The sequence below is a fragment of the Pinus tabuliformis genome, chromosome X (assembly GCF_031772625.1).
Source record: "Pinus tabuliformis cultivar Carrire ecotype Pingquan chromosome X, CPIR1, whole genome shotgun sequence".
Lineage (NCBI taxonomy): Eukaryota > Viridiplantae > Streptophyta > Pinopsida > Pinales > Pinaceae > Pinus > Pinus tabuliformis.
This window is the reverse complement of record NC_142308.1, coordinates 641,610,723-641,626,870: the sequence shown is the minus strand read 5'-3', so window position 1 is coordinate 641,626,870 and position 16,148 is coordinate 641,610,723. Positions and strand designations below refer to the sequence as shown.

Genomic DNA, 16,148 nt, shown 5'->3' with positions numbered 1-16,148 from the left:
TTCATTTTCACATTCTTCAGTGTATTGGCAGAGCGCTGCTCCTTAGCACTCTTCTGCGGTTACACAGGTCTTCGGCCTCCCACCGATATGAAGGTAATCGTTCTTCCATGCATATCCTCTGTTTGTTTATTCAGGTAACGTTAAATTCCGTTCTGAGCTCAATGATACAGTCTCTGAGATTTCTCTATGGCTGAGGTTCGATCACAGTTTTAATGTTGTCTCAAGCTTCCTCTGCACAGGTTATTAAGGTTTGGATGTTTATTTTACACAGGTGGGTGTTGTCACTTCCTCCGGACAGGCAGAGATATTTCTCAAGGAATCGGGATTGCCCCTTGTATCTAATCGACAATCTCTGGTAAGTCTCGGAGGCTTAGCTCCCGTTTTCAGTTTTCGTCTCGGGCCTGTACTGAGAAGTTGTTCCCTTGACAGGGACGGCGGGTTTGCTCAGTTCCTATCACCCAGTTAGGAACTTCTCTGCCATGAGGCCTTCTAGCCTTAGCTTTCATTTCAATATTCTGTAGACTGTTACCCTCTTTTTGTATGGGAGTGTTGGTTCTCCAGAACGCAGCCATGACTTCATTTTGAGTTATAATTTCTTGACCCGTAAGGGTTTGACTCGGTGGTTTTCCATTGTATAAATACGCAGATAATTAATGAATTCAGTATTCGATTTGCACTGTGTCTCTACATTACTGAGAGCATTCGCTCTTCCATATATATAGTTTGATGGCGATTTTCCAAGTTGAATGCATCTGTGTATTTATGCTCAGGTTTTCTATTCTAGTTTGATTTTTCTTGCGTAATAGATGGCATGGGGTTTGTATTGTCCGGCTCGATGCCTCAGCCAGCCAAGCGTAAGCCATGGCTCGGCATGAGGGGTTTCATCGTAGCGGATGTCTGTTGTCCACCGGCCGAAGGGTTACATATTGTTTGTGGTTACCATGGCCGGCCTCGGCATTCATTCTTTTCTCTCATCATTGCATTTAATAACAGGAATAAGCATTGGCAATTTATTTATATGTTATCATTCATAGATGCGTTTCTCTATCAGTTATTTCAATGAGAATGTTACTGTACTGTCTTAGAGATGTTATTCCTGTCTTCGACGGCTAAGCAAAGAGATAATGTAATTTCTGTGTTTGACTTTGTTTATACTGATAGCCCATTACCTCTTTCGTTTTTGTTTGGCCGCGGGCCTTTCTCGTATTGATGCTGGAAATGTATATGGAATACTCAGGGTTTATCATTTGTATTACACACAGAATGTCTGTGCCTTTCGGCCCGACTAAGGTTTATAAGATTATGTTTCGGTGCATACAAATATTCCAGGGTTTTACCCTATTTAAGTTGCAATGACTTATATGCTTCGTTGCCTTTACTATATAGTTAATATATTTATAACTGCATGTATCACTGCTCCCGCTCTTGAGTAGATTCGTTCGCGTTTTCTCATTCCTGTTTCATATACACAGGGTTTTGCTATATAGCTATATATATATATGTCTGCATGTGTCATTATTTCCAGTTTTGAGTAAGCTTGTTCGTGTTTCCTCATTCCTGTTTCGTATATACATAGTTCTGTCTGAGTAGGTAAACATACTGTAAATACAACCCTTAAAGAATACTTACAAGGGTTTCATTAGAGTGTTGTAACCGCAGACTCTATCATTTAATTTACACAGTAATCCGTGCCTATTTTCTAAGGCTGGATTTGTTGTCCATAATGCATACAGAGTATCCTATTTATTTCTCGACACTATTCCATAATAGAAGCAGTTAACATTCAGCTTATTTTCACTTTTCTCTGTACAGAACAATAATAAACATTTCAACTTTTAACAGTCACATAAGCAAGAAGCCAAACCTCTTTATAATGCTTGTCAATCCTCCCGTCCGTAGGAAGTCTTCTCTGAGCTTCCACCCCCAAGCACTTGCAGGTCCTACTCGACCGCAATATCACTGGACTTCGCCAGTCAACGCTATCTGATCCTAACCAGACGTAGCGTGCACAGGAAAAATTCCTTTTCCATTACTGCTATCTGATCCTAACCAGCATAGCTCTCATTTTTCTCTGCCATCTGATCCTAACCAGACTTGGCATCTTTCCCCTTTTCCTTGGGGTTTCAACTACCTCCAGGTAGTTAGGGTAACTGATTTCCCAGTTACTAACTATGATTAATCATAACTCAATTCCACATGGTACCAACACAACTGTCTTTTTATTAATAAAACATTAACAACAAAATTACACATTTTAAATAAAGTCTTTGTTTCATAATCACTTCACTAGTTACTAGCATTTACTTTTCACAAGGGGTGTTACATCTACCCTCATTTAATTAACTTTAATGATTTTTAGATCTTAGAAATTTAAACTATATCATAAAACAATTGTTTAAATATTTATAAACATTCTGTAGAAACCATTGTTTAAATGTTCATAAACATTCTGTAGGTATTTAATTTGTATAACTTAGATAGTTACATTTTTTAAATATATGTATTTAGCTTAAATATTATTCTTTACATAAATAATAATAAGAATTTATAATAAAATTACCATTTAATTATTTTTTATAATATTTTTCTATGAAATTATAAATTAATATCAATCTATTTTTTACTAATAATCAAATTTATATAATTATAATAATTTTTTTATATATATTTGTAATATTTATTTATAATAAATTTAATTTTAAACTAAATTATCTAATAATTATTTTATTTTCATTTTTGAACTTTTACGGTGGATTTTGCAAAATATCAAAAATTCTTTTCACTTGTTTTGATAAGATTAATCGTTTGCGTAACCACCAAAAAAGCAATTTTTTTGCATTTCATAAGTAATCAAGATTCAAAGTCTGCATACAATCATGATGTGAGCTATGGTTGTGGATGGATGTAAAAAAAATAGAAAAGAATAGGAGGTAAACAATTATGTTTGCCCCCGGTCAACTGGGCTACGAAAAAAAATGAAGTAAACAGTTATGTTTGGCCACCGCTCAACTGGGCTACCACGACATACGAACGATAGTTGATAAGAGTGACCAATCTGAAATGCTTCAGCCTTGACCATTACCCAATTACAGAGTCAACGAAAATAAGGATCTCCACTTCAATGTTTGTGCACCAGTTTTTTGAGATTGAAAGGTGTAATGAAGGATGTATTTCCATTCCAAATCTTGCGAGAAACCATCTGATACACTTTCTGAGTGGGATGAGTTCCATCCCAAAACACGTATGTGATGACCCCGTGAAACATGTAAATATGAAAAGTTATTGTGGTAAGAAACTAATGTGAATTGTTAATTATTATTACTAAATGATATTATCTTATTTATGAAATGGAATATATATTTTTGGAAAATGCTGGCAGCCTCCTGGGGGAGGATTTCTAAAGAAAAGAAAACAGTTATGAAACTTAAAATAAAACTAACCCTTCACACAGGAAAAGTCCTAGGAGGGAAAACCCCTGGTTTGTTGTGACAGACAGGGGGGAGAAATTCCAAGAAAGGAAAAAGAAAGAAAAGAGGGTTAAGTCTGGTAAGGACCAGATAACCCAAGCACGAAGGTGCATGAGTCTTGTTGAGGGCTGCAGGCCTGCAAGACAGCTCGGGGGGAGAATCCAACGTACTGATGGATCTCAAGGTTGGGTGGATAAGAGCAAGTATGTAAAATGCAGGTGAACTTCTGGAGCGTTAACTCCTGTAACTGGTAGACCAGGTACGAGTTATTCACCAGAATCAGATTTCCGTAATCAGTATACTGGGTGTATAGAAGGAAAATATAGTTGAATCCAAGTCTCTGTTGCTAACTAGATGTAAAGAATATATAATATTAGAAACAGTTTCTATGAATATTTAGAACTGGTTATTTAAGACGAAAAAGGACAGAGACTATCTGCTGTATACATTGCATGTTAACTGTATAGAAACCGATGCATGTGAACTGTATAGAAACCGATGCATGTTAACTGTATAGAAACTGAAGCATATCTGTATAAAAACCGTACGAGGGTCCTGAAAGACCATAACAGTATGCAGAGTACTTAAGTGCATAGTAGAAAGATGCATTGAACTACATAACAGCGGAAGGATTCATTGAAAAACTAGAACAGTAGAAAGATTTATAGAAATAACAGAACGGCAAGGAGATTTATTGTAATTCTAGAGCAGCCGAGGAACATATTTGAAATATTAGTGCTGTTCATAGTATATACTGAGGCCGTAACAAAGAAAACTAGACAAACCCTGTACCAAGGGTTTAAATTTCATTATATTCGAAAACAAGTAAAAAGGCAATCACTGTGTTATCGCCTACCAGTACTCATCTGGCTCAGAGCACAGGTGATTAATACCATTAACAATGCAAAGGCGACATGATGTCACCTGGTAACAGAACCCCGCTGTGGTAAACGGCCGCATAACCGCCGTAATACAGCCATGTATTAATAAGCGAATATATGGCTGTTATAACAAAACCCTCGAATAGAATAAACTCGACTCTGTGAACCAAAGGAATAACAATAACCTTATAATAAGACGAGCTCAAATATGTTTTTGAAAACAAGATCATACGCGTATAAACAAGACAAGTCATTGGTGAAAAATTATACCAGATGAGGAACATATGCATCGTATTCAAAAGAGGAAAGGCAAAATATATTAACATTGTGATAGACAAAAACCCCTGATGGGTATAACGACAGCATGTTTATCAAATGTCCAGAGAGCCGAAGAAGACTCTTTATCTTTTCATAAATACAGACAAAACTTGAGAATTCATATTTAGTATCCTTAACAGCATGAGAAACAGGAAGGAGTAAATATCCCGACTTCATTTGAATCGATTCGGTTCCGGCGGGGAGGCCGTGAACCTTTAAAATAAATATACATACAACCCTGGGCATATTGCCAAAATAGATATTTAAAATAAGTCTGTATAAACCAAATTGTAGGAATTTACAGGGTAAGTTCCACAGAAAGAATACCAAAAGGACACCGCTCACAACCAGATCTCAAATCAATACACCAGTATTTTTGACGTGGTTAAAACCCTCAGAGTGCAAGGAGGGAAACAGTCCACGGCCTGTCCCAACGTGGGTACTACAGGAAATTTATTAATCAAAGAATGAAAATTTACATAAGCTTCTCTCATGCACGGATTACCCGAAAAATGACCCTCCATGCGCTTTAAATAGAACTCATGGACCAATCGGGTGTCAAGCCATGGATCAAGTGTCGGTAATACCGAGGTGAGAGTGAACCGTCGGATCACTACATATCGTGACCGTCGGATTGTAAGTTACAAAATGTACAACGGTAAAGAAACACACTTTACCTAACTCTAACCTAACTCTATACTAGACCAAGTTGAACTTAACTATATCCTATGTGTCGGAATATCCTAACATCCCCCCTTAAGAACAACTTGGGATAGGATTGAAGGATTTACAAATATGACACAATAGGAGAAGGAAGGAGGCACTAGAGCCTATCCCCCCTTAGTGACAACTTCCTGAACTCCAAGCATATATCGAAGTTTAGTGAACTTCGCCTCTGTGAGAGCCTTTGTGAAGATGTCTGCAACCTGATCATCTGTTGGACAATATTGCACTTCAAGAACATGGTCATGAATGAGCTTTCTGATGAAGTGCATGTGTAGTTCAATGTGTTTCACTGATTCTGATTGGGCTGGTGACCCTGATGATTGGAAGTCTACTGCCGGTTATGTCTTCACTCTTGGTTCAGGACCTATTACATGGGCTTGTAAGAAACAGGCTGCCATTTCTCTTTCGTCAGCAGAAGCAGAGTATCGTGGTGCCGTGGAAGCTAGTAAGGAAGCCTTGTGGCTTCATCAGATCCTATCAGAGTTTGGCTTTGAGCAGGTCCCAGGATCGAAACCTGCTCTGATACCATGTAGGAATTTATAGGGTAAGTTCCACAGAAAGAATACCAAAAGGACACCGCTCACAACCAGATCTCAAATCAATACACCAGTATTTTTGACGTGGTTAAAACCCTCAGAGTGCAAGGAGGGAAACAGTCCACGGCCTGTCCCAACGTGGGTACTACAGGCAATTTATTAATCAAAGAATGAAAATTTACATAAGCTTCTCTCATGCACGGATTACCCGAACAATGACCCTCCATGCGCTTTAAATAGAACTCATGGACCAATCGGGTGTCAAGCCACGGATCAAGTGTCGGTAATACCGAGGTGAGAGTGAACCGTCGGATCACTACATATCGTGACCGTCGGATTGTAAGTTACAAAATGTACAACGGTAAAGAAACACACTTTACCTAACTCTATACTAGACCAAGTTGAACTTAACTATATCCTATGTGTCGGAATATCCTAACACAAATAAGACGCAGGTCCCGGCATGGAAAGGCCGACCGCGATTCGTAACCAGGGTTTGGCCGAATGAAGAAACCCTGAGACAATAAAATAAGAGACTGCCATGAGGAACTCCTCAGGCCAAGAAAATCGACACAAGGCAAACCTCAAAGTATAAACCCTCACCTATCAGGTTAAACCGCAGGCTCTGCATCAACTCATGATAGGATAAATACCTGAGAGCGCCTCGGCTGCATAATCATTCCTTGAGCGGTAGGAGGACCGAGATGCAACCACCTGTACATGGCAAACGAATTTGAAGTTAGCTCATGAATGTGTTAACCTGAAATAATAAACTCTGCAGTAACAACGCACTGTATATACATATATTTAAACAGCTGAAGGAAGACTATGAATCGGCGGGCATCAGTCATCAAAATACCTGAGATAGCTTGGCAAGACCTGGCAGATGGTGCAGGGAAGGAGCCGCCGAGCTGAGCAAGTGTTCGGCCTCTCCAACAGATGCAAATGAACCCGAATTAAGTGACTCGGTGGTATATAAAACACCGCTAAACCCTTGGGCGAATTTAAGCCCTTAGATCTGAATAAGTAATCCTCACCGTTCATCCGAGTGGAAGATTGGCGCGCAAACCCCAGCGTTTCCACCGAGACATCACATGGCCTCTGCACGGTGCTAGCCACCTGGCAAGGGTAGGTGAAGCCAATTAAAACTCCGTTCACCACCTGGCGCCGGAGTTGGTCGGAGCAATGAACCGATAAACACAATAACCATTGACTTAGCCATTAATTCGTGAAGGTCGCCCAATGGTTCATATAGTATTAAGTCAAGAGGGAAACCTTATATTATTAAGGTTGAAATATATATATTTATGTATAAACATAGCAGCACGTTCAATACTTAAGAACGATGCTTTATATATGTATAATTATGCTATGTTCGAATACATGGATGGATAAAAGTAATAAGTTTTGCAATTATTTTATTTTTTTTATTTTGTATATTTATCGTTGGGTCGTGACAATGTGGTATCAGAGCCAAGTTTCAAAATTGTGGCCTCTGGAGCAGTAAGATCCAGCTGCATGGAAGATTATCATATAATACATATATGAGGAAGAATTAATTCAGCTAACTGATTTTCTTGTTTATTAATTAGGAGATAAATACAGAAACGATAATCAGCTAACAGTCAACAATAAAGATAGAAGAAATGCAGGGAGCTGACAGCATTCTTCGGGAAAATCCAGAGCTGTGGGTACAGCTTGGTGAAGAGACACGCAGTACCAATCTGGCGATACTAGAAACTGTTCAAGAACTGAAAAATGAGATGGCACGTCTGCGAGAAGACAACGCGCGATTGACAGTGGAGCAGGAAAGAATACTGAAGAGTTTGTCGGACAGACAAAATCCACCAATAGCCAATCCCAGTGCAGAACAGCAAAGGGCAACTGAGGAGCGAAATTACCCAACTGCACCTGAAATTTCAGAGGAAAAGGAGGACCATTCTGATAACGTACTGGAACAACAAACCTCAAAACGACAGAAAATGGAATTACAGGGGGAATTCCGGAAAATTAAACCTCCACATTTCGATGGGGAACAGGAGGAAGCAGCAGAAGCATGGTTAATTAACATGAACAAGTATTTCCAGTTGTATGAGTATGATCAGAATCTGAAGGCACGGCTGGCCATCTTCCAGCTACAAGGCAAGGCAACCCTGTGGTGGGAAGAAACCAAGATTGTAAAAGGAGTAAGTGAGCAGAACATAATATGGGAAAAGTTTCAAAAATACTTCAAAGAGAGATATCTAACCGAGCGATTCTATGATGAGAAAGCACGGGAGTTCCATGATTTACGGCTAGGACAGCAGTCTATGGACGAGTTCATTAATCGGTTCACTTCCCTGCTTCGCTATGTGCCATATATTAAGGAGGAAAAGGCCAAGGTGCAGAGATTTGTGAGCAGCCTACCTGCCTATATAAGGGAACGCATTGAGTTTGATAATCCCAGAACAATGGATGAGGTGATTTGTAAGGAAAGAATCTGTTACCAGTAAAACAAACAAAAAAGAGACATTTCAAATAAAAGATGGAATGAAAGAAAGGGCAACAGAATTGCTGGTAATAATAAAGGGAGTCATGGTAATGGCAGCAAGGGTGCTGGTAAGGGACAGATTAGCAGAAATGTAGCAAAGAGTACCTTTCGGACTAAACCAAGTGAGAGCAGAATCAGTGAACCACCTGCCAGGTCAGACCTTGAAGGGATGACCAGACCTCCAGTCCAATGTTGGGGTTGTGGAGGACCGCACTATGTTAAGAACTGCCCTCAGCGTAAAGGAGTGGACCAAATATCTCAGATCCAAGAAGCATCGACTGTTGGGGAAGTGGCGCGCAGCGTACCAAGAATTAACGCAGCCTTGGATGACCGTCAAGCGGAATACCAGCCAACCATGGTGGAGTTTGAAGGTAAAATTTCAAACCTTTCTATAGTTGTTCTTATTGACCCAGGAGCTACTTTAAGTTATGTTAGCCCAAAAATAGTAGAACAGTGTAAGTTACCTTCTGAAAAGTTCAGAAATCCATGGCTGGTACAGCTAGCCACGGGAGCTAAGAGACGAGTCTTAGCCAAAATTAGTAACTGCTCTCTCAGCATAGCTGGACAGCCAATTACAGTAGACCTGAATGTACTTCCATTGGGGTCCTACGACATCCTGATTGGTATGGATTGGCTGGAAAAACATTGTTCGTTGGTAAACTGCAAGACCAAAACCATCTATTACAAGGATGACTTGGGACAGCAGCAAGAGTTGCAGGGGATTAAACACCCTGTACAGATCCGGCCTATCACTGCTTCCCAGCTAGCTAAATGTCTCAGGAAGAAGTGTCAGATTTACGCTATTCAAGTTGGTTATGCAAACCAGAAAGACAAAACATCTGCACTGGACAATATTCCGGTAGTACAGGAATTTGTGGATGTTTTTCCTGAAGAGGTACCAGGACTGCCCCCAAAAAGGGATATAGATTTCACTATAGAGCTAACACCAGGGGCAGCACCGGTGTCACGGGCACCGTACCGAATGAGCGTACCAGAGTTAACAGAATTAAAAATGCAACTGCAAGAGCTGCTGGATAAGAATTATATCCGCCCCAGCGTATCACCGTGGGGAGCTCCAGTATTATTTGTTAAAAAGAAAGATGGAACTCACCGTATGTGTATAGACTATCGTCAGCTGAATAAGCTCACGATCAAAAACAAATACCCCTTGCCTCGGATTGACGAACTCTTTGATCAAGTGAAGGGGGCAAATGTATTCTCCAAGATCGATTTTCGATCTGGTTATCATCATATCAGAATTAAAGAAGAGGACATTGCCAAAACCGCTTTCAGAACACGCTACGGGCACTACGAATTTGTGGTGCTACCCTTTGGTTTGACCAATGCACCTGCCACCTTTATGTGTTTGATGAACAGCGTGTTTCACAGGTTTTTGGACAAATTCGTGCTGATATTTATCGATGATATTCTCATATATTCTCGTTCCCATGAGGAACACGAAGAGCACCTTAGGACGGTGTTGCAAACTCTTCGAGAACATCAGCTATATGCTAAGTTTAGTAAGTGTGACTTTTTCAAGGAGGAAATCCAATATTTGGGCCATGTGATTACTAAAGAAGGAATTGCAGTAGATCCTGAGAAGATAAAGACTATTATGGAATGGCCCATACCCAAGGATGTAGCTGACATCAGATCCTTTATGGGACTAGCTGGCTATTATCGAAGATTTGTGGAAGGTTTCTCAAGGATAGCCTACCCTATCACTTCCTTGCAGAAAAAGGGGAAGGTGTTTAAGTGGACATCGGAATGTCAGCAGAGCTTTGATCGGTTGAAGCACTTACTCACCACTGCACCCATCTTGAGTATAGCTGATCCTAATAAGGATTACGTAGTGTGTACCGATGCAAGTAAGGAGGGTGTGGGAGGAGTATTAATGCAGGAAGGGAAAGTAATTGCGTATGAATCGAGAAAACTAAAAGATAATGAGCAGAAATACTCTGCTTACGATCTAGAATTAACCGCTGTTATTCATGCGCTGAAAATGTGGCGACATTACCTCTTAGGGAGGAAATTTCTGTTGTTAACAGATCACCACAGCTTGACCAATTACTTCAGTCAACCTACCTTGGATGCAAGACAGGGTCGTTGGGCAGATTTCCTAAGTGGATTCGATTTCGAGATTAAGCACTTAAAAGGCAAAGAGAACCGGGTGGCTGATTCATTGAGTCGAAAGGTGCAGTGTTTGTGTGAACTTTCAGTCAGCAAGTGGCGGAACTCTCTGTTTGAGCAGATTAAATCAGCAGCAAATCAAGATGCTGAATACCAACAATTAAAACAGCAGGTACAACAATCAGTTAATGAAAAACTACAGCAAGGATATACACTAGACGGTGCTGGCATGCTGTATTTTAATAAAAGGTTATATGTACCTGATTCGAATGACCTTAAGAATTTGATTTTGGACGAGTTCCATACCAGCCACTACACTGGCCATCCAGGATACCAAAAGATGGTCACTGCACTTAGGAAGGAATATTTCTGGCCCGGAATGAAGAAGCAGGTGGTTGAGTATTTGGCGCGGTGTTTAGAGTGCCAGCAGATTAAGGCAGAACATCTGCATCCGGCCGGGCTATTACAACCTTTGCCTATTCCGGTGTGGAAATGGGAAACCATTTCCATGGATTTTATAACCGGTTTGCCATGAACAAAGAAAAACAATGATTCCATCATGGTGGTGGTTGATAAGTTGAGTAAAGCGGCACACTTCATACCTGTGCAGTCCACTTATAAGGCGGTGCAAATTGCTCACCTTTTTATGCAGAATGTGTTCAGACTGCATGGACTGCCGAAAGTAATCATATCAGACCGGGATGTAAAGTTCACATCCACCTTTTGGAGGACGTTGTTCGCTGAGTTGGGAACACAGCTGAACTTTAGCACAACCTATCACCCACAGACCGATGGTCAAACCGAGCGAGTAAATCAAGTGTTGGAAGATATGTTGAGGGCATATGTGATGCTGAAACCAAACCAATGGGAAGAATATTTACACCTGGTTGAATTCGCATATAATAATGGATATCATACCTCGACACAGCTAAGCCCCTTTGAGGTTTTGTATGGGCGAAAATGCCGCACACCCTCAAGTTGGGGTGGACCTGAGGATAAGCTGAGTTTGGGTCCGAAAATGCTTAAAGAAATGGAAGACATGGTGAAAAGGGTGCGTGCCAATTTGCAGGCTGCGCAGGACAGACAGAAAAATTTTGAGGACAGAAAAAGAAGATTCAAAGAATATCAGGTTGGTGACCATGTGTTTGTGAGGATCAAAGCTAGAAGAAGCACACTGTAATGGAGCGGATGTGCCAAGCTGGCTCCTCGATACTTTGGACCTTTTCAAATCTTGGCTAGAGTGGGGTCAGTGGCTTACCAACTCGCCTTGCCAAGCCATATTAAAATTCACAACGTTTTCCACGTTTCTATTCTAAAGAAATATGTATACGATCCTAAACATGTGATCAAATGGCAAGATGTTCGGGTAAGAATTAATCCCGTTGTTTTGAATATGCAGATATACTCAACAGAAACTGACTGAAGGTATTGATTGTCTGCAGGTCGAACCGGAAGGCGAGGTTCTGGTCGAACCACAGAGCATTCTCGACCGGAGAGAAGTGCGGCTGCGGAAACGGGTTATTACCCAAATTAAAGTGTTGTGGCAGCACTATGGGCCTGAGGAGGCTACTTGGGAAGACGAGGAGCTTATGAGGAAAGTTTACCCGGACTTATTTAAAGGGAATAGACATCGGGACGATGTCCAATCCCAGGGGGGGAAGATGTGATGACCCCGTGAAACATGTAAATATGAAAAGTTACTGTGGTAAGAAACTAATGTGAATTGTTAATTACTGTTACTAAATGATATTATCTTATTTATGAAATGGAATATATATTTTTGGAAAATGCTGGCAGCCTCCTGGGGGAGGATTTCTAAAGAAAAGGAAACAGTTATGAAACTGAAAAAAAAACTAACCCTTCACACAGGAAAAGTCCTGGGAGGGAAAACCCCTGGTTTGTTGTGACAGACAGGGGGAGAGAAATTCCAAGAAAGGAAAAAGAAAGAAAAGAGGGTTAAGTCTGGTAAGGACCAGATAACCCAAGCACGAAGGTGCATGAGTCTTGTTGAGGGCTGCAGGCCTGCAAGACAGCTCGGGGGGAGAATCCAACGTACTGATGGATCTCAAGGTTGGGTGGATAAGAGCAAGTATGTAAAATGCAGGTGAACTTCTGGAGCGTTAACTCCTGTAACTGGTAGACCAGGTACGAGTTATTCACCAGAATCAGATTTCCGTAATCAGTATACTGGGTGTATAGAAGGAAAATATAGTTGAATCCAAGTCTCTGTTTCTAACTAGATGTAAAGAATATATAATATTACAAACAGTTTCTATGAATATTTAGAACTGGTTATTTAAGACGAAAAAGGACAGAGACTATCTGTTGTATACATTGCATGTTAACTGTATAGAAACCGATGCATGTGAACTGTATAGAAACCGATGCATGTTAACTGTATAGAAACTGAAGCATATCTGTATAAAAACCGTACGAGGGTCCTGAAAGACCATAACAGTATGCAGAGTACTTAAGTGCATAGTAGAAAGATGCATTGAACTACATAACAGCGGAAGGATTCATTGAAAAACTAGAACAGTAGAAAGATTTATAGAAATAACAGAACGGCAAGGAGATTTATTGTAATTCTAGAGCAGCCGAGGAACATATTTGAAATATTAGTGCTGTTCATAGTATATAGTGAGGCCGTAACAAAGAAAACTAGACAGACCCTGTACCAAGGGTTTAAATTTCATTATATTCGAAAACAAGTAAAAAGGCAATCACTGTGTTATCGCCTACCAGTACTCATCCGGCTCAGAGCACAGGTGATTAATACCATTAACAATGCAAAGGCGACATGATGTCACCTGGTAACAGAACCCCGCTGTGGTAAACGGCCGCATAACCGCCGTAATACAGCCATGTATTAATAAGCGAATATATGGCTGTTACAACAAAACCCTCGAATAGAATAAACTCGACTCTGTGAACCAAAGGAATAACAATAACCTTATAATAAGACGAGCTCAAATATGTTCTTGAAAACAAGATCATACGCATATAAACAAGACAAGCCATTGGTGCAAAATTATACCAGATGAGGAACATATACATCGTATTCAAAAGAGGAAAGGCAAAATATATTAACATTGTGATAGACAAAAACCCCTGATGGGTATAACGACAACATGTTTATCAAATGTCCAGAGAGCCGAAGAAGACTCTTTATCTTTTCATAAATACAGACAAAACTTGAGAATTCATATTTAATATCCTTAACAGCATGAGAAACAGGAAGGAGTAAATATCCCGACTTCATTTGAATCGATTCGGTTCCGGCAGGGAGGCCGTGAACCTTTAAAATAAATATACATACAACCCTGGGCATATTGCCAAAATAGATATTTAAAATAAGTCTGTATAAACCAAATAAGACGCAGGTCCCGGCATGGAAAGGCCGACCGCGATTCGTAACCAGGGTTTGGCCGAATGAAGAAACCCTGAGACAATAAAATAAGAGACTGCCATGAGGAACTCCTCAGGCCAAGAAAATCGACACAAGGCAAACCTCAAAGTATAAACCCTCACCCATCAGGTTAAACCGCAGGCTCTGCATCAACTCATGATAGGATAAATACCTGAGAGCGCCTCGGTTGCATAATCGTTCCTTGAGCGGTAGGAGGACCGAGATGCAACCACCTGTACATGGCAAACGCATTTGAAGTTAGCTCATGAATGTGTTAACCTGAAATAATAAACTCTGCAGTAACAACGCACTGTATATACATATATTTAAACAGCTGAAGGAAGACTATGAATCGGCGGGCATCAGTCATCAAAATACCTGAGATAGCTTGGCAAGACCTGGCAGATGGTGCAGGGAAGGAGCCGCCGAGCTGAGCAAGTGTTCGGCCTCTCCAACAGATGCAAATGAACCCGAATTAAGTGACTCAGTGGTATATAAAACATCGCTAAACCCTTGGGCGAATTTAAGCCCTTAGATCTGAATAAGTAATCCTCACCGTTCATCCCAGTGGAAGATTGGCGCGCAAACCCCAGCGTTTCCACCGAGACATCACATGGCCTCTGCACGATGCTAGCCACCTGGCAAGGGTAGGTGAAGTCAATTAAAAACTCTGTTCACCACCTGGCGCCGGAGTTGGTCGGAGCAACGAACCGATGAACACAATAACCATTGACTTAGCCATTAATCCGTGAAGGTCGCCCAATGGTTCATATAGTATTAAGTCAAGAGGGAAACCTTATATTATTAAGGTTGAAATATATATATATATATATATATATATATATATATATATATATATATATATATATATATATATATATATATATATATATATATGTATATGTATAAACATAGCAGCACGTTCAATACTTAAGAACGATGCTTTATATATGTATAATTATGCTATGTTCGAATACATGGATGGATAAAAGTAGTAAGTTTTGCAATTATTTTATTTTTTTTATTTTGTATATTTATCGTTGGGTCGTGACAACGTATTTCTCTGGACGTTTGCAAAGAAAAGCGTTGTATTCGCCACGCTCCTTCTTTGGAATCTCCAACCCACAAGACACAACAGTGTTAAATGGCCCCGCTCCACAGCACGCAGACGTCGTGTTTTTAAAACCTGCAACCAAAGCCACGTCCCATATTGCATTTAAAAAATGTTGGGGATTTTTCTGTCAAAATCCCAAAAACACAATATAAAATCACAGAACAGAGAACAATGCTCAGTTCTTCACACACAGGATCTTTAACACAGCGAAAGTTTAAAGATTGTTTCTGAGAACAGAGTACAGCATGCATAAACAGGGATCTGTATTAAAAAAAAATGAAAAGCCTGATACAATATTCTTCCTCTTCTGCTTAGAGGGATTCACCAAAAGAAAACACGCACACCCTACATTACAGTCTACGTTGCTGCGTAAAACATTCACTTGCGCTGCTGGACTACACCTATGTCACACACTATCACAACTAAAAAACTATAATGCACACACCTGACTTACATACAAAATCTAAATAGTTTTAATGAACAAAAATGGAGTCCCATACTGGGAACTACTCGAGGCTGTCCTTCTCGTCCTCGGCTGAATTGAGCATTAACTGTGCTTGCTGGAAAATCAATGTGCAGGAGCTTGAACGCAACCTGCTTCCTTCTCGGCCATGCTGTAAATTGAAAGCTTCTGCCTGCTATGCTGTACTGTTCCATGCTCACTTTAACTGCCTCTGCGCTAATTCTCTGTTTCTCCATATATTTGAAAGCATACATAAAATACATTGAAAATGCTCTGAGCGCGGACTTGTAAGTTTATCAAAGACTATTTGTAATGTTGTCGGGTCCGCTCCGTCGCATCGCAACATTACTCATGTTAAAAGCCCCGACCCTATGACATTGCCGATAGCGATGTGCCGATGCGATATCGGCGATCGTTCATCGCACAATAACAAAACCACTTTGTAAGTCCTCTGCTGCGACTTCGCCGATGCGATATCGGCGATCGCTCATCGGCGATATTTCATATCGCTGCCGCTGCCTGCCTCCGATGCTCAAACCCGCCGATATGCCGACTTGCCGATACGCCAATACGA

General features: G+C 40.4%; 1 protein-coding gene across 1 annotated transcript in view; it reads right to left on the bottom strand.

Annotated features, from left to right (window-relative positions):
• Positions 1-3,118: 3,118 nt before the first annotated feature.
• Positions 3,119-16,148, bottom strand: part of LOC149141637 (GDSL esterase/lipase 6-like) — a 58,266-nt gene continuing 45,236 nt past the window's right edge. Inside the window, exons 5-6 of the mRNA XM_089452949.1 lie at positions 15,057-15,183; positions 3,119-3,245 (exon numbers count right to left, since the gene is read on the bottom strand). Coding sequence (XP_089309075.1) covers positions 3,119-3,245; positions 15,057-15,183 — 254 coding nt within the window. The remainder of the gene's footprint in view (positions 3,246-15,056; positions 15,184-16,148) is intronic.